The sequence below is a fragment of the Capsella rubella genome, unplaced genomic scaffold (genome assembly GCF_000375325.1).
Source record: "Capsella rubella cultivar Monte Gargano unplaced genomic scaffold, Caprub1_0 scaffold_5, whole genome shotgun sequence".
Lineage (NCBI taxonomy): Eukaryota > Viridiplantae > Streptophyta > Magnoliopsida > Brassicales > Brassicaceae > Capsella > Capsella rubella.
Window position 1 is genome coordinate 12589408 of NW_006238919.1, and position 19436 is coordinate 12608843.

The following is a 19436-nucleotide window of genomic DNA, read 5'->3' on the forward strand; positions in this document are numbered from 1 at the left end:
TAAAGGAAGAAAAGTCCAAGTATATTTGTTCTTTCTTTATTCTCATTTTCCGTTTTGTGTATATTGTAAGTTGTAACTATTTTTAAAATCATAAAAGAAACTATGAACGTTTTCTTCAACTATTATTATTAGGATTTCTTCGAAGATAATAATAAACTCACCAAATCCTTTCACGTGAGGTTTTACTACATATAGATTAAAAGTGTTTCTTTATCTTTACAAAAACAGAAAAGCTGAGTTTCTACTTTAGAAGATAAGAGAAATTGAGTAAGACTAATAAAAAAAGAGAGATTTCTTTTAATAAACCGAGTTTCAAAATATAAGAAGAAAATCTATAAATGAAAAAAAAAAAGGACTATTACCAAAAACAAAACCACAGAAAACAAAGAAAGAGCAGCTTAATAAGCTTTTATGTAATGTGGCTTTCATTACGAAAGCGGCTTTCTCGGTCGTTGACCGTTGACTAGTGAGTATAAAAGGATTAAAAAGCTGCGACCAGAGACAGACGGTAAAACCCACGCGCTCGTGAGTGGGTTGAAGCAATAATAATAATATCATAATAATTGTAAAAAATGATGATGATCATCAACATCATCATTTTAGAGAAACATCATCATCATCACATCATGCCTTATTTGTTATCATCATCATGCTATCTCTCTCTCACACTATTGAGAGAAGGTGTCCTACGCATCTCAAAAGGCGGTGGGCTCAAAACGGGTATGGAATCAGAGAGGAGCAGAGATACGGTGTCGTATCGTAATAGATTAGGCTGCACAGAGCCTACGGTAAAAACCCTAAACACTGCATGGCATTTGAGTTTGACTGCGATTCCAACATGCCTCCCTTCATTTATTGTTCCTTTTTCCCAATGTTTTTTTTCTTTCTTTTCTTTTAAAGAAGAGTTACTACTACCATGACTATAATAGTAATAATATTACCAAAAGAAAAATATTATTAAATTTTATTTATCAGTCAGTCAAACAATAAATAAAAACGCACGACAAGTGTTTTGTTGGTTTGATCTCCCCCTTTAACTTTAATGACTCCAATAGACACCATTATTATTATTATGTTAATTTGATGATATTGCCATCATTACTTCTCTTGCTTTCTCCCTTCAGTTAAGTCTCTTCAAAGCCTTTCCAAGCAGTTACCACAGACAAGACAGGTCACCCCTTTCATTTTCAACGTTACTACTTGCTTCTTCTTCTTACTCAGTTTCTTAACTTCTACTGTTTATTTCTTATCTAAACACCCCCCCCCCCCCCGCCCCCACAAATTATATATATGTTTGTTTTTACGTTTACAAGCGAAACCAAATCTATAACATAACCCTTCTTATTCATTTATGTCCACCATTAATTCACAAGTTGATTTATTAGATTTTTGAAAACCGATCTCGAATACTACTGTATTTTATTTTATTTTATTTTATTTTATTTTTCTTTTAAATCTCCAAAGGGGTCAAACACCTGAATACTACTGTATTGCTTAAATTGTGGTATGTGTCTTCGATTATAGAAATTTTTCTATATATGTTTTGTAATGCGCAAAGAAAAAAATCTATACTACTACAAAGAGAAGCAACCTAGGCATCATCACGTCGTACGTCGTAATAATTTTTATATACGCAGATTATGGGTTCATCTCTGATGTTGAACGGTCCAGATCTCGAGACAGCCTTTGTTATTTAAGCATGTGACTTCCATTACATAACAATAATAACCTCTCTTGGTTTTTGTTTGGTTTTAACACAAGATATGAGAAAAGGACCTTTCACTAATGTTTCTGTTTCCTGCTTTATTATTTTATACAAATTTGAAAACAAAGTTACAGAATAAAAGAGAGAGAGAGAGAGAGTCTATCTTATCATAAACTAAAATGGATTATTATTAACAAGAAGAGTACTATCATTTCTTAATAAACAATTTTTGTTAGTTCACCTCACCATTTTGTTTGTTAAGTAAACAATTGAGATAAAGACATTCAAAATAGCATAATATATGTTACCTTTCCATTTTATTATATCAAAAACTTGAAATTTCTTCTTTTCATCAACTTAAATTTCATTTAATAGTTATCTTTTAAGGTAGTACATCTATATATACTACCCCTTTTTGTTCAAATACATGATACTTTAGATATCAGTTGAAATGTGGATGAATATTTTAAGAAAAATGAATTCTTTAAAATCTTAAAAAGAGTTGTAATTTTGATTTAAAAGAAGAAGAAGAAGAAGAAAAAATAGTTGTAGTTTTTAAAAATCCCAGATTGTGTAAACAAGATACTTCTAGAGATGAATTTAACGTAGCGATGAGTTGATGAGTCTATATGTGGCATCGCTTGCGATATACGAATTGGTGAGACAAAAACTTTAAAAATACGAGCTGGGAAGCTAGGGGTTTTGGAACGCAAGCCTGATCAAATATAAAGTATAGTTTATTGAATATAAACTTTTGTTTAGCGTAAATCAAAATCTTCTTAAATCTTGTAGACTTACGAACGTACGTCAGATGTTTATCTAGTATTCCGTTCGTATACGAATACTTTATCTGCACGTGAGAAAGAGTCGGGACGTGTTGATATCCTCGAAAAATATGAAAGCAGGGTTCATTTCTTTATTAATACGTACATACTCTAGTGGATAGATCATGCATGCTTTACAATAAATTAAACAAGCATGGGTCTTTCACATATATTTTCAGACATTACTTACGTAATGGCACCACCGCCTATTAATGAAGCCATACGAATTAATATATTTTTTGGTTAAATTGATTCACAGTAATTAAAAAGAAAATGATTTCTTGGACCCGTTGATCAAAAGAAGTGTCCAGAACACAGTAGCAGTGGACTATGTGTTAGCTGCGTGTATATGATTTTCTATATTAAAAAAAAAAATACAGATCCATCTATATAAATCACTAGACCAAATATATATCAGCATAAAGATCAAATTAACTTTAATTGATCGTCGTATTTGGTAGAGATATACGTTTGTACAATGAGAATATGAACGAGCTAATGAAAACAGCAGTAAGAAATATTCAAAAGAAAAAGACATAGATCCCTTCCTATGTTATAAAATACTAGATGTTAGTCGATATATAGTTTAATGAGATAAAGATACATGCATGGATGACTCAAGCTAACTTATTTTTTTAATGTGATACATAGTCATCCATGTAAATTTTGAAAGCAAAATGAAAAACAAATGAATCGAATAAAGGAGAGGATATGACAGGGAAGATCTACGAAGAAGAAGACGTGGAGTGGGAGGCCATCCATGATCCATTCCCATGGGAAGGAGATAAAAAGAAAGGAATAGAGAGAGGTGATTCACACTACGTTCACGTGCATGAGCATGTGAGATTTTTGTAAGACGTGGCAACACGTGGTCCCAAGTGACCACACTCGTGCGGTGTTAATATTGTTCCTCCACGACCAGACATCCCACTTCTCAACAATCATTTGATCACATCTCTCCTACGCGCCTTTTCTCTTCACCGTGTGTTACAAACACCCCTTTATTTGTTTTTGTTTTTTTAGTCCAAATCATATCAAGATCTGCTGCACATGTCACTTTATATTTTTTTTGTAATTAATCAGTAGTACTAGTCGATAGAATTTAATCATATGTGTATCTGTGACGACAAAAAAAAAAAAAAAAAAAAAAAATCATATGTGTATCTGTGAAATATGAGCATTTCGATTGATTATGATGGTCGTTTTGTCATTTGTGCTAATCATTGTGTTGGGTAAGACCAAAAAACTACTATATTATATTTTCTAAATGATCACTTCATATTTTAAAACACTAGATCATTGTGTAGACATTCTAAACTCCTAAACCACACAAAAAACGTATTTTACATATCCTTAATGTATGTGACCGAAATTTGTAATAAGTGGAGACATTTTTTACTGTCAAACTATAAGTGGACTCTAGTTATTTATTTATTCGTTCAATTATAACATGTTATCAATTGTAAACATAGAAAGTAGAAACTTTAGAGATATAGCTAGGTGTAAAAGTTTTCAAGTCATACACATCATCATCATTACTATGGTAAGAAACAAATGAGATAGGGATCCGATGTCAGCCGACCAACAAACCTATCATGTGTATACCGAATAATGAGGTCGTTAGATTAGTAAACAGTAGTGCATCGTCTAAAAATATAATTAGGCTATCATTTTGATCACTTAATAACGCCCATAAATAGTAGATTATCGGACCTAATAGTAATAGTATCAAATGTTTATGTCATACTTATTTTTTAATATATGGTCCTACTACGTGCGTGCCCAACCATGTGCTAAATAATCTTTCGTACTTTCCCCCTTTTGTTTTCGTATCCTCAGTTTTAAACTTACACACACTATATTTTATTTTGTTAAACAACTTACTCCACCACTATATATGACCATCTTCTTTTTTCTTTTATGTTACAAAACAATAACCATGACCATCTTCTAGGAACAAAAAACACAAATCATTTTTAGGATTATGCAAATATGGGGATCTCAACATAAAAGGGCAATACACATTCATTATACATACACTTCAGTTATTTTCTAAGAGTTTGGTTTGACACACATAAACAAACCAATGCATTTAAAAACTATAACTGGTTCGTATGTAATTAAAATTATGATCCCATGAAGTGAAACTTTATTCTTTTATTTTTTGAATTTATTGTGTGTTTTATTTATTTATACTTTAAACATTGCAAAGAAGAAGATACTATTAATAAAGTTAACTTTATTCTTTTATTTTTTGAATTTATTGTGTGTTTTATTTATTTATACTTTAAACATTGCAAAGAAGAAGATACTATTAATAAAGTTATGAGACAAAAGCCGATTTTAAAAAGTTTGTTTACAAGATCTTCTTTTCTGCAGGAAAAAAAATGATAAAAATAAAAAATCTTTAAAGCTAAAGATTCCATCGATCCTTAATCAATAGGCAGCAAGACTTTCCTAAAAGACGACAATCTATAATCTATATATATACATGTCATGCCTAAACTAAAGAGATCGAAAACACACAATCATATTGTGCTTACAGAAGATAAGAAGTATATGTGACTATTCTATATATGGAAGCAAGGTTCTATGATGAACATGAAACTTACAAATACTATTATAAAGAAATTTGATTAAAAGGTAAGGGACAGGAGCGAGTGAAAGCCACGTGAGGAAAATATAAATAAAAGAAATCGTTTTTGTAGTAATAGAGAGAGTAAATGGCAGAGTAAAATCACGTGGGTAGGCACATGACAGAACGTACACGTGTCAAAGAAAGAAAGGAGGAAATGACACGTGGTCCTACGTAAGTCGCGCGTGGCTCGTTGTCCCTCCCTCACCGGACACTCAATTTCTTTCCCAATCATTTGATGCGAGCGAGAGATTGATTACAGTTTCTTTCTTTTTCTTTTAGCTACGAGTAGTACTAAAATACTTGTGGGAATTTTACGTTTTTACCATTTGTATTGGGCCATCATCCACTCATGAGCTTATCAAAGCCTCAATCATTCAAATCTGATGATGATGGCTTTCAGTTTCTTTTTCTATACCCACACCCCCCCTTTACATTATTTACAGCTGTGTTTACTCCCCTCGTGACTCGCACGTGACCTCTTCCCATTCTCTCTATCTTCGTTTGGGCCACTTAACTAATGTCCCTTGTTTGCTTATAGATAAGGCCCTAACTTATGTCCATGCATTTTCTTTTTAGCCTTTATCACTTTAAACCAAGAAAAAAATTTCAATGAGAAAAAGAGCAAATTCATAGCCCAATTTAATGGCGAAGCAATCTCTCGACTTAACCGGTACATTTCTCCCGGTTCAAATTTGTCATCTTGGTCGGTTCAATTACTTATCAGATTCGAACTATGAATTGCAAAAGAGTAATTCCGTTTAGGTCTTCCCTAGACGGCAGCGGGTAGAGAGAGAAAAGACCCAGACACACCGGGGTGGAGTCAACCCTAATCCCCCAAAAAGTTCGACCATGCTCAAGGTTAGATTGAAATTCGCAACGGTCTTCCACAATTTCAGTACGGCGGCGGCGAAACATAGAAGAGTGCCGTCCAAGTACAAGTCTCTAGCCATCGGCAAAGCCCAGCAAGCTATTACAGACTATCTCCACACCACCAGGTCTCTCTCCTACACTCACGCCGAACACATTGCCTCGAACGCCTCTGTTTCTATTCGAAACCTCATCCTCAAGCTTGATTTCTCTGTTCCTACCTTCTCCAAATCGCTCCGGAAGCATCTTAGTTACCACCCTATTAACGAATTCGTGTTTTTCTTCGAGAGCATTGGCATTGATTACAACGAGGTTAGCGAGTTTTTGCCTCAGAAGAAATTCTTCTTCTATGAGGATCGGAGTGTGCTGGATGCAGCTTGTGCGTTATCTAAATTCGGGTTTCCTTGGAACAAACTTGGTAACCTATATAAAGAGGAAAGGTTAGTTTTTGTGCAGAGTCCTGGAGAGATTGAATCCAGGCTGCTTAAGCTCAAAGATTTAGGATTTACTTCTGTTGCCGTGATTGGTATTTGTTTAGCGATTCCTCGTACTCTGTCGGGAGGTGGAGAATTGGGTTCGGAGATACGTTGTTTGTTTGTTATGCTGAGGAGGCTTTTTGATGAATTCGATTCACATCATGTTTTTGAAGAAAATGTGGATTCTTTGCACGCCATTAGTAGGAAAATTAGGGTCTTTTACGATTTGGGTTGTGACAATATAGAGATGTGGGAGTTGATGGGTATAAATAAATCACTTTTTGTGGAATATTCTGAAGAAGCTTTGATGAGAAAGGTTGAATATTTTTGTAGGTTTGGTGTTAGGAAAGAAGATGTTGCTCTTTTGATTCTTCGAAATCCCGCTATTATGGATTTTGATCTAGATAAACCGGTGTTCTCAGTTACAGGAATGCTTAAGCATTTTGGATTGAGCCAGGATGAAGTGGATGCTGTTGCTCAAAAATACCCATACGTTATTGGTAGAAACAAACTGAAGAATCTGCCTCATGTGCTTAGAGCGTTAGATCTACAGGAAAGGATCTTTGATAGATTGATGAATGGGAATCATCATTTACTCGCTAGCTATTCATTGATGGATCCCGAAGAAGATTTAGACAGAGAATATCAAGAAGGCTTGGAGGAGCTTCAAAACTCGAGAACCAAAACACATAATGTTCAAAAATTGGATTTCCTTCATGAAATAGGGTTTGGCGAAAACGGCATGACCATGAAGGTACTACAGCATGTCCATGGTACCGCCATAGAGCTACAAGACCGATTCCAAATCTTACTAAACAATGGCGTCATTTTCTCAAAGACATGCATGTTGATAAGATCAGCACCAAAGATCTTGAACCAGAAACCGCATAGCATACAAGATAAGCTAAGGTTTCTGTGTGGCGAGATGGGAAGTTCTTTGGAATACCTAGAGAGTTTTCCCGCTTATCTATTGTTTGACCTGGATAACAGAATCAATCCAAGGTTCAGATTCCATAAGTGGCTTGTGGAGAAAGGGTTGAGTGAGAAAAGCTATTCAGTCGCAAGCATGGTAGCTACGAGCGAAAAGGCCTTCATAGCTCGTCTATATGGAATTCATCCAGCAATCCCGAAACACTGGTTTGAACGCTTCTCATACAGGAAAACCTGATACACTGAATTATAACTGAAGAAAGTACTCGTTGGATCTTGCAGCAGCTTGAAGCAATATCTGGACCTGAACACAAAAAATCTTGTTGTCAAAACACACGTTACAAACTCTCTAAAAGGTAACAACTGCTTGTGGATATTTGCAGAGGAAAGGTTTGTTTGTTTCTGGGATGTAGAAATGATGGGGACACTTGGATAATTTGTGGTTACCGATTATTAGATGAGGGAATAATAACTTATCTGTACCACTCCGTTTTTGGGCTCTTGAGAGATCATGTAAGTGAAAGATTACAGTTAACTTTTGTATATACTACTACTTTTTCCTTTTATAATCAGACAACTTATTGCAATTGGTTGGTTGGTTTTGAGCTCCCAGTCAACCTACACGTCTGGGTGAGTAGTGGTAATGACTTAAGTTGCAAAACGTGGGACCAAATGGCACACGTGCCAGTGAATATTATCGAGCTTCGTTGTTATGTGCGTCCGGGTTAGTTTGACTACAACACAATGTCAGTCTTAAAGTCTTGTAAAGCAAGCAACGGGGGTGGGTGCAAGTCACGTGCATCTTACGTTTGGATTCCCTAGTGCTCGCTCAGTGTGGCAGCGGTAGTAAATCCGACGACAAAGAAAGGGTAACATAGTCATTTACTATGTTTCTATCTCCTTTTTTGGTTAACACTTTGGTTCGTTTGGGGTTTTCATGACATGAGAATGAGAGCAATAACATAACTGCCGCTCTCTCCTTCTTCATGCTCTCTCTCTCTACATTGGCTCTGTGTTTTTTTGAATTCTCATTAATTTCATTAGGGTTCTCATTAATTTCATTAGGGTTTTCCACCTTTTCCGATTGATTGAATTATAGATGTTCCGTCAGTCCATGGCGTTTCCTCCTCCGATCCATGGTTCTGATGCGCCGCCGCCGCAACAGCCACCGCCGGTGGTGACCGTCAGTGAAACCTCTAGACGGCAGCAACAGATTGCAGCAGCTTCTTCTTCGCCGGTGAAGTCCCATCCGCTTCACAACTTCCCGTTATCTGATCTCAGATGGGCTATGAATCACGCCAATACACATCGGCTCCGCAAGGCATCAAGTAGATCTCCGCTTCGTGAACCTAATCCTGGAAAAGGGAATCTGGTGAAGGAGGAGGTGAATGAAGCTTCCGGCTCTTCGTCTTTTGAATTGAGACCGGAGAAGAGGAAGGGCGATTCCGCCGCAGATCGATCTGGGGCCAAGTCAACGACGCCGGACGGTAGATCGAAGATCTTCATCCGGATCCGCACGAAGAACAACGAAGAAACAGCTGATGTCGCCACCACCGCCGTCTCCACTGATATCCCTCCCGCCGTCGCCGCTGTCCATGCGGCTGATGATTCAGCTGGTCCGGCTATCGATGCTGATGGTGAACGGATCTCCGACGGTGGTGGTCAGGAAGCTGATGACTTTGGTCCCAAGACTTGGAATTTGAGGCCGAGGAAACCACCGTCGACGAAGAAGCGTTCAATTGGACACGCCGGTGGGATATTGAAGAGCTGTAACGGTTCATTACCGGAGAACAAACCTCTTGGAACGGTTCGAACTGAGTCAATTCGATCCAGGAGCGGTGTAGATGCTAAGATGGCGGCGACGACGACAGAGAGGAAGGAGAAGAAACCGAGGTTATCGATTTCGCTCTCAAAATTGGAGATAGATGAAGATATCTACGCGTTGACTGGAGCAAAACCTAGCAGAAGACCAAAGAAGAGAGCCAAGAATGTGCAGAAGCAGCTCGATGTAAGATTTCACATTTCTCATGAATCTCCCCTTTTCCACTCAACATGACCTAACAATTTTGGCTTGGGTTTGTTTTTCAGGTTCTTTTCCCAGGTTTGTGGATGGGTAACGTTTCTTCGGACGCTTACAAGGTCTCGGAACATGCTTGAAAGGTATAACATTTTATATGAATCCGATTCGATTCTTCTTCCTGTCATATTTTGAATTGCCTGGATGTATATTTGTTCTGTTTGGTGTCTAAGTGGGAAAAATGTACTCTTTTCTGAATTGATATAGGATGATGTGAAGTTAATCTTGTTGAATTGGCTTCGACGGAAACCAGATGGGGGCGTCGAAGAAGTCCTTTCCACAGATTTGAGGTATAAAAGGTATTGATTCAATGTTGTTTGCCATCTTGATTTAGACTATCTCCTCGGTGATCTTGTCTACCTTATTGGCCTTTTGAAGTACAGTAATATTTGTAAATTCATGAGTGCAAATTCGCAGAAGAAACTGTTTTCTGTTAAGAGTTTTAGACTTGCTTTGCTTGGTAGATATATGATGTAGTGAATAATTGGTGTCTTACCATTAAACCCTAAAGGTTAAAGTTCCGATTTTTCAGTGTTGATGACTGGCGTTTAAGCATTCTAATTCAAAATCCTGATTTGGTCGAGACTAGAGAGTGAGGGTCATTAGAGTATTGGTGGTATGAACTCTGAAGTTGCTATGATTTCGAGGTCTAGACTTGGATAAATGGAGTCACTTTGTATAAAACATTCACCTTCTTACTCTCTCTCGTTGTACTCTGATGATGCAGAACTGGGAATGATTCGTGTCTTTGGCTTCATTGCGCTGGACTAGTGAATACTCTGTCTCCTGCTGTCAGTTAAACTTCCAACTTCAGCTTCAGATTCTGTCCTAACCGGCGGCAGTATAAAATGTGAACCAGAATAGTTGTGATCCAGCCATCTTAGTTGTTGCCACTGATGTGAATTGATACGGCCTTTTGTTTGTTTATTCACACTTATGTCTCTGGGGACTCTCTTTTGTAAGAAGAAGATTAGTGGATAGCCTGACCTATTTGTAAAGGTGGAAAATAAAAGAAGAATTATCAACATAATTTATTTATTTCATTACTAAATTGATAAGTGAGTTTATCTAATTTCCGTTAATAAAACGGATTAATTGGTCAAACCTATGAAACAGTAAAATCATCTCCTGCGATATTTTAAGTGTTGTAAACTTATCCCTCTTTGAAGTTCAAAGTTCAAACTCGGATCCAGTAAATAAAGAATATAATGTGGAGTCTGTTTAATGGTCAAGTGTCATCATATATAATCCTGCAATATGTATTATATTTTTATGGAAGGACCACAGGCTTCTTGCTTCGTCACGACATTCATCACCTCCACTCGCTTTGTCCCTTGGTCCTTCTGTTATGCATTAATTACATATTGTTAAAACTAAAAAGAGATTTACTACTAATGTGGACCTATAAAAAGGTAGAAGAAAAAGACTATATTCTTAAGTAAATTAGTACAGTATAGAGAAAAATAAAAGATTCATTTTTAATCCAAAAGATGAACCACATACACCTTAAATCTTTAAAATTTAACAACAAAATAATTAATAAATTAACTTTGTTGGATATAATCCCATTTGCTAATGCTGTAAAAGTGTAAAGCCTTAACTAAAGAATTCAGTTGACGTTTTTATATTTTGTATTATCGGATCATTCGTAGTGGCTTCTGGTCATGTTGGATTTTAGAGAAGTAGACTTCCTAGTATTACTCAAGGGGAGTCAACGTGTCGTGTTTAAGAAGCAACTTATTCCTAACTTTCTTGTGTTATAATCTTCCTCGCAATTTCCTACTGTGGAGAAAGAAAACACCCATCGAAAGTTTATAAAAAAAAAGTACTTAAAAACACTTCTCGCATCTGTATGTATATAATACCTCCCCGTTTCTACTGGCAAAGGCCACACAACAAAGAAAGAGCAATGGAGTCTGCTAAACCAAACACCTATAGCCACCAAAATGTCATCGTGATGCGTCATGGTGATCGGCTCGACGAAGCCCATTCCGAGTCCGAGCCACTATGGACTTCAACAGCTGCCAGACCGTGGGATCCACCGCTTGCTCCGGTCGGTATGGATCGTGCCTTTAGAACCGGTCAGAGAATCCGGTCTGAGATTGGGTTTCCGATTCACCGTGTCTTCGTCTCCCCTTTCCTCCGCTGCATCCAGACCGCTTCCCAAGTCGTTGCCGCTCTCTCCGCCGTCGAGCCTGAACACAAAGCCATGTCTTCTAAAGACGTCCTTGGCATGGACAACACTAAGCTCAAGGTCAGTCAAAACATCGCTCTATATATTTGTTGAAACCACACCGGAGTTTGTAGTCTAGTGGTTTATGCTAGTGTTGTACTGTTGTTGGTCCGTGTCATAATCTAGTTTTTAATTCAGAAGCGTTATAAAATACACGTATATAATGAAACTTTGGAGGATTTACTGATTTTCTAAGCAAAACTCTGTAATATTCCAATAGGCAATTATTACCATGTTGGTCATTTTAATTAATGAAGCATTTGAGATGCTTTTAGTCTTATTAGGCCTTGTCTTTTCTGCTTCAGGTATCTATGGAATTTGGATTGTGCGAGGTACTCAGCACAACTTGCATGAATAGTGAAGTTGTTCCCAAAGATGGGAATTTTGATTTCAAGATTTCAGATCTTGAAGCTATGTTTCCTGAGGGAACAGTGGATTCTAATGTGGACATGGTTTACAAAGAGGTGATTTTTTCCTTTGGTGTTTTCTTTTCTTTATATTTTGTTGTTTTGTACTTGTGTGACTATATATATATATATATATATATATATATATATATATATGTGTGTGACTATATATATATATATATATGTGTGTGTGTGAACTTTCATATCTATATTATTTATGAACTCCTTGTTGGTTCTGTTTAGTTGCCACAATGGGGAGAATCTTCACAAGGCTTCAAGGATCGATATTACAATACAGTGAAGGCTCTGGCCGAGAAGTATCCTTCTGAGAACTTGCTCTTAGTCACTCATTGTAAGCAAAATAAAGAATGTTTTCTTTTTGTTATAAACCAAAACTGACGTTATCCTAATTTTCGAGACCATTTCTTTGTGGGGGTGGGGAAATTGCAGGGGGAGGAGTAAGTGTTGCTCTTTACAACTACTTCAAAGATGCAACCAAGTACATGGTAGATTACTGTGGTTATGTTGAAATGACAAGGCAGGTTTTGGATGGTAAACCTGAGGAATTCGAGGTGGTTACTAGTCATAGAGTGTCTTTCAAGGAGAACAACCTCCCAATCCATGATCTTCATGTTATAAGCCAATCTCCCGTTAAGCCGGTTTGTATGTGATTATTTTGGTTTCAGTTTTTTTATTCAATAAACAATATAAGATCAGCTATTTTCCTTTTCTTATTACACAAAGTAAGTTACATAACCCAAAAGTGTTTGTAATTTAATTTGTATTGTATGATAAGAAATTTTCATTCCACAATTTTTTTTTTATCAATGTAGAATTGTTAGAATTCCCTCAACAGAAATTATTTAGTTACTTGAGTTCAATCAAAATCACTTTTTTTTGGTATAGAGTCTCTCCCGTTATATGATGATATGACAATTAATTAACTTTTAAAAAGACATTTCTATTTCTCTAATAAAAAAAAAACATGAAACATATCTTTGCAACAAAAAAGACCATTTAAATATGAGACCATTTATTAACTGGAAATTCCAAACTATAATTATAAAATACAACTTTCAGTTTTGTTCAAATGAAGATAACAACATATATATGTAATTTTAAATATAAAAAAACAAACAAAATTAAGACCAAAGGTAGTCTTCCGCATGTCTGATTCTTCACATTACAATGGCAAATAGACTAATAATAAGTCAACGGTAACCTTAATCGCATGTGCTATATTATTATTAATTTACTACTATATGTACACATACATACTTGCATCATGAGGCCAGGAAGGAAGCAACAAGAAACAGAGCAAATGGAGACTAAATCGAACGTCGATGGCCACCAACATGTTATCATGATGCGCCATGGCGATCGCATTGATAAGTTTGAGCCACAATGGGTCTCCACTGCTGCTCGACCTTGGATGGGAATGCGCAGGGGAAGGAGTAAGCTTTATATATTCAACCTTAATTCTTCAAAGAGCCAACACACAGGTTAGATTTCTGTGCTTGTGTTGAACTAAGAAGACAAGGAGCTGGAGACTTTGAAGCGATTACAAGTCATGGTCAAGATGGAATCATGTACCCTCCCTCCAACTCCGGTCAAATTTGGCAATGTCTTCCGATGATCACAACGGACCGGATTAAACCGGAGTTAGCCGTTCCCTCAAACTGATTCAGTCTTTATTTGTGGTTACTAGTCATGGATTGATTATATCTTTCAAGGACCACAAAGTCCCAATCCATGATCATGATCCTATTCTTATATAAGCCAGCCAATCTCTCTGGTTTTGCTGGTTTGTTCATTACAGTATGAGTTAAAAGTTAATTGTATATCATTTGGATACATTAGCTTAATAAAGAATATATTATACCTTTTTGAGTAAAAAATCAAAGACAAAAAAAACGGACATCATGTATACTATTGCTTCCAACGTACTCACAAAGGTCACACCAGCAGCAGGAACAATCAGAGCAACAATGGAGTCTGCTAAATCTAATACCGATGGCTACCAAAATATCTTGATGATGCGTCACGGTGATCGCATTGACAAAATCGACCCACTCTGGCTCGATACGGCCGCGAGACCATGGGATCCTCCCCTCGTTCAGGACGGTATGGTTCGAGCGTTTCAAACTGGTCAACGGATTCGATCTCAGATCCAGTTTCCGATTCACCGTGTATTCGTCTCTCCCTTCATCCGCTGCGTTCAGACTGCTTCCCAAGTTATCGCTGCTCTCTCCGCCGTCGATTTCGATCCCAACGCTACCTCTTCTACAGACGTCGACAAGTCTAAGTTCAAGGTCTGATTTGAAATCTTTTGGTGCTCATGAAATCTGTGAAACTCTGTTGATACTCAGTCTAGTCTCTAGAATGTTGAGCTGAATCGAGATAAGCGTTGTAAGTGTGATATGTGATTCTTGTACGCTTCTCAGGTTTCTATTGAATATGGATTGAGTGAGATGTTGAACTCAATTGCTATTAGGCCTGAGATTGCTCCCAAGGATGGGAAATTCGATTTCATGATTTCGGATCTTGAAGCTATGTTTCCTGATGGGATGGTTGATCATAGTGTGGATCCTGTTTATAAAGAGGTGAGCTTTATCTCTAGTCTCCTTCTGTTTCTGATTATCTTCTAATCCTGGAAGCAATTTTTGATGAGTATATACTTTGATTCTCTTGTTGTGTTTGTTTTAGATGCCGCAATGGGAAGAGACTGTGGAAAGATGCACAGATAGATTTCTTAATTTGATTAAGACTCTTGCCGATAAGTATCCTTCAGAGAACTTGCTCTTAGTCACTCACGGTACGCAATAACATTCTTGTTTTTTTACTCTTGTAGCTCTTGTAAACGTTCCTTACTTAAATCAAATTTAATCTCTAAGTCTTTCTGCTTTGTGTTGTTCTCTATGAGTCTGTGAGAATTAAATGGTTAGTTCCTTTCTTCAATCTCTTTGCTGGGAAAGTGCAGGGGAAGGGGTAAGGACTACATTTGCAACCTTTAAAGACGTAGATGTGTACGACGTGGAATATTGTGCTTGTGCTGAGCTTAGAAGACAGGTCTTGAGTAAAGATGGAGCTACTATAGCTGGAGACTTCGAGGTGATTACAAGTCTTGGTCAATGTGGAATCAAGTACCATTCCTAGAGTAGTACTACTGACCAAACTCCTGTTCAAGTCAAATTGTTCCGGATGATAATGGAACTAGTAACCCGGAATCAAACCGGCCGGTTACTGGCTAATAGCTATCTAGAGTTTAACCGGACTTCAAATGGGAACGTTACGTATACGACAACGGCTGATGATGAGTCATTCAACCTTTTTATCTTTTAACTCATGGATTTCGTGGAAACTTATTGTGTTGTTTCATTGAATAAACAAAAAAAAAAAGACGTTTCACAGTAAATTTCACGGCAAACTAAAGACATATTCTCAGTAATTTACGACTCCACGCTAATCAGAATGAAATTCATCGTTATATTTTATTTTTATGCAAATAACTTTTCATAGAATTTGTCTTCTCTAACAAATGATCTCTAAACATGATTGGTCAACTATATTAAAATAAGATTATTAATAAAGTCATTAGCGTGCGTGCGTGGGGTTGTGACCAACAAACAAGAAACAAACCCCTCCATTAAGGAACAGTTCAATTTCTATTAAACTAGTTACAACAAGTCGCAAACTATATGACAGGGAGTTATTAACATCCAAAATTTTATTTTATTAGCATCCAAAAAATGTATTTAGTTATAGTAATCCCCGTATTATCGTATCATCCCGTTTAGTTAGTTTATTTGAAGATCATTGCCTTGTTTCGTCACGTCATATATCACCACCCACCAATGACCAATACGTGTCTTGCTACCTTTTTTTATTGTTTTTCTTACTTTTCACCCGATCCTTTCTGATATAAAAGCCAGAAAAAAAATATTATCTTGGTGAAAAATATCTTATGACCACCACCGACTAGTCGTTAATACGATGTCGATTGTCGACATACATGTAATCTCATCCATCGATGGAGAGAAAGTATCAAATTAGTAGTTTCCAAGTCATTTTATATTATTGATAAAGTCAAAAACAAAACACACACAATTTATGTAGCCTATATGTTAAAGTATATCCTGTTTAGTGCGGCAATACAATTGCATTACAACAACCAAAAGTTTTTAGTTTTTTTTTCTCAAAAAAAAAAAAGAAATTATATAATTAACATATCATATTCTCTAATTAGAAAAACCTTTGCAATTTCCTACTGTTAAAAAAATAGGGAAATGGCAGTTGAAATTTATGATAAAACACTATAATTTGAGAATTTAGTAGAAGTTACCACTTTATGACGTATCCACAAAAAGTAGTATATAAAAAATCTCATTCCGTTAACAGTCGCAAAAACGGAAGAGAAAGAAGAAGAAACCAAAAAAAAGAAAACACACAATGGAGTCTCCCAAATCTAACATCGATGATGGCTACCAAAACGTCTTCGTCATGCGCCACGGTGATCGAATCGACAACTTCGAGCCACTTTGGGTTTCAACTGCCGAGAAACCTTGGGATCCTCCTTTGGTTCAAGACGGTATGATTCGAGCGTTTCGTACCGGTCAAAGGATCCGATCTCAGATCGGGTTTCCGATTCACCGTGTCTTCGTCTCCCCTTTCCTCCGATGCGCCCAGACTGCTTCTGAAGTCGTCGCTGCTCTCTCCGCCGTCAATGTCGATCCCAACGCTATGTCTTCCAAAGACGTCCCTTCAATTGATAACTCTAAGCTCAAGGTTAGATCATAGTCATCACTTTAAACTCAGATTCACCATACTTCTCCTTTTCTTTGGTGGACTAGTTGTGCTATTTAGGCAGAAATTTCATATTTTGAGTGTGTATGGTAAAATCAGCTGAGGTGTTTATTTTGTTTGCTCTTTCTCAGGTCTCTATTGAGTTTGGTTTGTGTGAGATGCTGAACGCAGTGGCTATAAGGCGTGAACTTGCTCCTAAAGATGGAAACTTTGACTTCAGTATTTCAGATCTTGAAGCTATGTTTCCTGAGGGAATGGTGGATCGTAATGTGGACATGGTTTATAAAGAGGTGCTTTACTCTCTTAAGATCTTTTCAAGTTTTGGTTTTTTCAATCGGTTTCTTTCTTATATGTTGATTGATCCTCGGTTCCTTTTGCTCAGTTGCCAAAATGGGAGGAGTCTGTGGAAGGCTGCAGAGACCGATATGTTAAAGTTGTAAAAGCTCTTGCTGATAAGTATCCGTCAGAGAACTTGCTCTTAGTCACCCATGGTATGCAAGTTTCTGACTTTTAGTTTCCACATCAACTTGTTTTAGCTTGTTGTGTATCTGTAGTCAAACAACTTGTATGGATCTTGTATAACTTCCTACTTTGGCGTTGATCATTTTCAATCCGTCTTAACTCAGTCAGATGTAAACCAGTTCCGCTCTCTATAGTGAACTATCTCTCTCTGATGAACTATGCGCAGTATCAATTTTGTTACCTTCTAAACCTCTTTTTGAAAATTTACAGGGGAAGGAGTTGGAACTACATTTTCGACGTTCTATAAAGATACAACTGTGTACGAAGTAGACTACTGTGCTTATGTTGAATTGAGAAGAGAGCCCTCAAGTAAAGATGGATCGGTTAAAGCTGGGGAGTATGAGGTGGTTTTGAGTCATGGTAAAGCTGGAATCAGGTTTAGTCATGATCCTGTTAGCCATGAACCTGTCATAAGCCAGTCACCGGTTTAGTCAATTGTCTTCAGTGTCCTCTGTTTCTGTACGTTTGATTGTATTTTGAACTGCTTTTGTATGAACTATGAAACATTGTTTCAAAGTTTTCATTCAATCGAATAAAGATATCTATAGTTCTGCCAGAAAACAACACTTCTTTCTTACGTAATATAACAAGGAAGCAATGATTGTCATTACATAAAAGGAATGTAGTTAAGATTGTTGCTTGAAACATTTAGAAACAATTAACAGTCAAATTAGAGGTAAACACACAAAAGAAACCATCTACAAAGAAGAAGAACAATCTAAGGACTCCGAATTGGATCAACCTGATCAAACATGTCAGCGGGGAAATCGTGTAAGAAAACATCATCATCATGTTCTTCATCCTTTGAAACATGTCTGCATCTTCTAGGCGCAGGAGATGGCTCGAAAAACGGCTGAGGAAGAGCGAACAATGGCTCAGAAGAGTCGGCTGGTCCAAGTATATCATAGTAAAAAGGGTCGTCAAGTCTAGCCAAAAGCTCTCTGCTTTCAGGAGAGAAAGGGATAATGGCTTGCTGATTTGCATCATCATGTGAGTCAGAGAAGTCAGCTAGAACAAGATCAGTGCCAAAAGTGAAAGGCTGATGCTCTAATTTAATACCCAAATCCGGCAACCTCAGGGCTTCGTCATGAACTTGATCAGATGAATAAGAAACTGTAACCTCTTCCTCAACCAAACCAAAACCCTGAAACCACAAAATCGAGGATTAAAAATCTTGTCTGTAAACCCAAAAAGGAAAATTTCGAAGAAGTACCTGAGTGGGTTTGCAGGATTGACGGATTGGTTTGACGTTTTTGCCCTTGGAGCGATGAGAAGAAGAAGAAGACTTGGGATTGAAACTCGAAGTCGAAGCATCAGAGGAGGAGTTATGAAGAATCCTAGCGAGTCTCTTTTGTCTGCTACTCCAGAAGTTCTTCACATCGTTATCAGTTCTTCCTGGCAAATAGGTAGCGATTCTCGCCCATTTGTTCCCAAACTCAGATTGCAACTCAATCACAACCCTCTCTTCGTCAGCCGAGAACTTGCATCCACTTCAACCCCCAAAAAAAAAGAAATAAAACTCAAATTGTTTAAGGCAAACAAACATCAAAATTGAAATTACAGAGGAAAGAAGAAGTGTACTTTTTGAGATTGGGACGGAGTTTATTGACCCAACGGAGACGGCATGATTTGCCAGTGCGTTGAAGAAGACCTTTGGATCGAATGGAGCTCCAGTCACGAGGACCGTATCTCTTAACATGGTTGATCAGTACTTCGTCTTCTTCGGCTTTCCATGGTCCTTTCTTTATCTCTTCCTTCTTCGCTTCCATTTTCCTCATCTCTCTCTCTCTCGATTCGATTGTTTCTATTTCTTGTCTCTCTTCTGCTTCTGGTTCTGCTTCTGTGTGCGGAAGTTTCTTTGGGTTTTGTAGTGACGGTTGGATGCGGTTATCATCACCCCCCACATTACCCCCATTACCCCTCACCTTTCAGTACCCCACTCCCCAAGTTTCTC

At 37.3% G+C, this 19436-nt stretch overlaps 6 protein-coding genes across 10 annotated transcripts; 5 read left to right on the plus strand and 1 right to left on the minus strand.

Moving 5' to 3' along the window:
• The first annotated feature begins 5950 nt into the window (after positions 1-5950).
• On the plus strand, positions 5951-8027 carry LOC17885352 (transcription termination factor MTEF18, mitochondrial). Its single transcript, XM_006292321.2, has one exon. The coding sequence runs from the start codon at positions 6017-6019 to the stop codon at positions 7676-7678; it is 1662 nt and encodes a 553-aa protein (XP_006292383.1). The 5' UTR covers positions 5951-6016; the 3' UTR covers positions 7679-8027.
• A 490-nt stretch (positions 8028-8517) lies between these two features.
• LOC17887377 lies at positions 8518-10568 on the plus strand. Of its 4 annotated transcripts, none has more exons than XM_023782391.1 (5): positions 8518-9448; positions 9529-9600; positions 9725-9816; positions 10050-10133; positions 10245-10568. In XM_023782391.1, exons 1-2 carry the CDS (start codon positions 8540-8542, stop codon positions 9595-9597), a joined length of 978 nt encoding a protein of 325 aa, XP_023638159.1. In that variant the 5' UTR covers positions 8518-8539; the 3' UTR covers positions 9598-9600; positions 9725-9816; positions 10050-10133; positions 10245-10568. The 4 variants fall into 4 exon arrangements, with proteins under 4 accessions (XP_023638159.1, XP_023638160.1, XP_006293212.1 ...); XM_023782392.1 differs by having other exon boundaries at positions 9725-9807; XM_006293150.2 differs by lacking the exon at positions 10050-10133.
• Positions 10569-11353: 785 nt separating this feature from the next.
• On the plus strand, positions 11354-12963 carry LOC17886987. Its single transcript, XM_006291589.2, has 4 exons — positions 11354-11771; positions 12056-12214; positions 12401-12509; positions 12608-12963. The coding sequence occupies exons 1-4, from the start codon at positions 11370-11372 to the stop codon at positions 12826-12828; spliced, it is 891 nt and encodes a 296-aa protein (XP_006291651.2). The 5' UTR covers positions 11354-11369; the 3' UTR covers positions 12829-12963.
• Positions 12964-13964: 1001 nt separating this feature from the next.
• On the plus strand, positions 13965-15572 carry LOC17885261. 2 transcript variants are annotated; one of them, XM_023782491.1, is made up of 4 exons: positions 13965-14469; positions 14602-14760; positions 14864-14972; positions 15133-15238. In XM_023782491.1, exons 1-4 carry the CDS (start codon positions 14080-14082, stop codon positions 15147-15149), a joined length of 675 nt encoding a protein of 224 aa, XP_023638259.1. In that variant the 5' UTR covers positions 13965-14079; the 3' UTR covers positions 15150-15238. The 2 variants fall into 2 exon arrangements, with proteins under 2 accessions (XP_023638259.1, XP_023638258.1); XM_023782490.1 differs by having other exon boundaries at positions 13971-14469; positions 15138-15572.
• A 978-nt stretch (positions 15573-16550) lies between these two features.
• On the plus strand, positions 16551-18043 carry LOC17886292. Its single transcript, XM_006293091.2, has 4 exons — positions 16551-16942; positions 17092-17250; positions 17343-17451; positions 17693-18043. Exons 1-4 carry the CDS (start codon positions 16607-16609, stop codon positions 17911-17913), a joined length of 825 nt encoding a protein of 274 aa, XP_006293153.1. The 5' UTR covers positions 16551-16606; the 3' UTR covers positions 17914-18043.
• Positions 18044-18200: 157 nt separating this feature from the next.
• LOC17886169 (transcription factor DUO1) lies at positions 18201-19260 on the minus strand. The gene is made up of 3 exons (XM_006293105.2): positions 19064-19260; positions 18696-18972; positions 18201-18626 (listed from the first exon to the last, which is right to left on the minus strand). Exons 1-3 carry the CDS (start codon positions 19258-19260, stop codon positions 18201-18203), a joined length of 900 nt encoding a protein of 299 aa, XP_006293167.2.
• Positions 19261-19436: the final 176 nt, after the last annotated feature.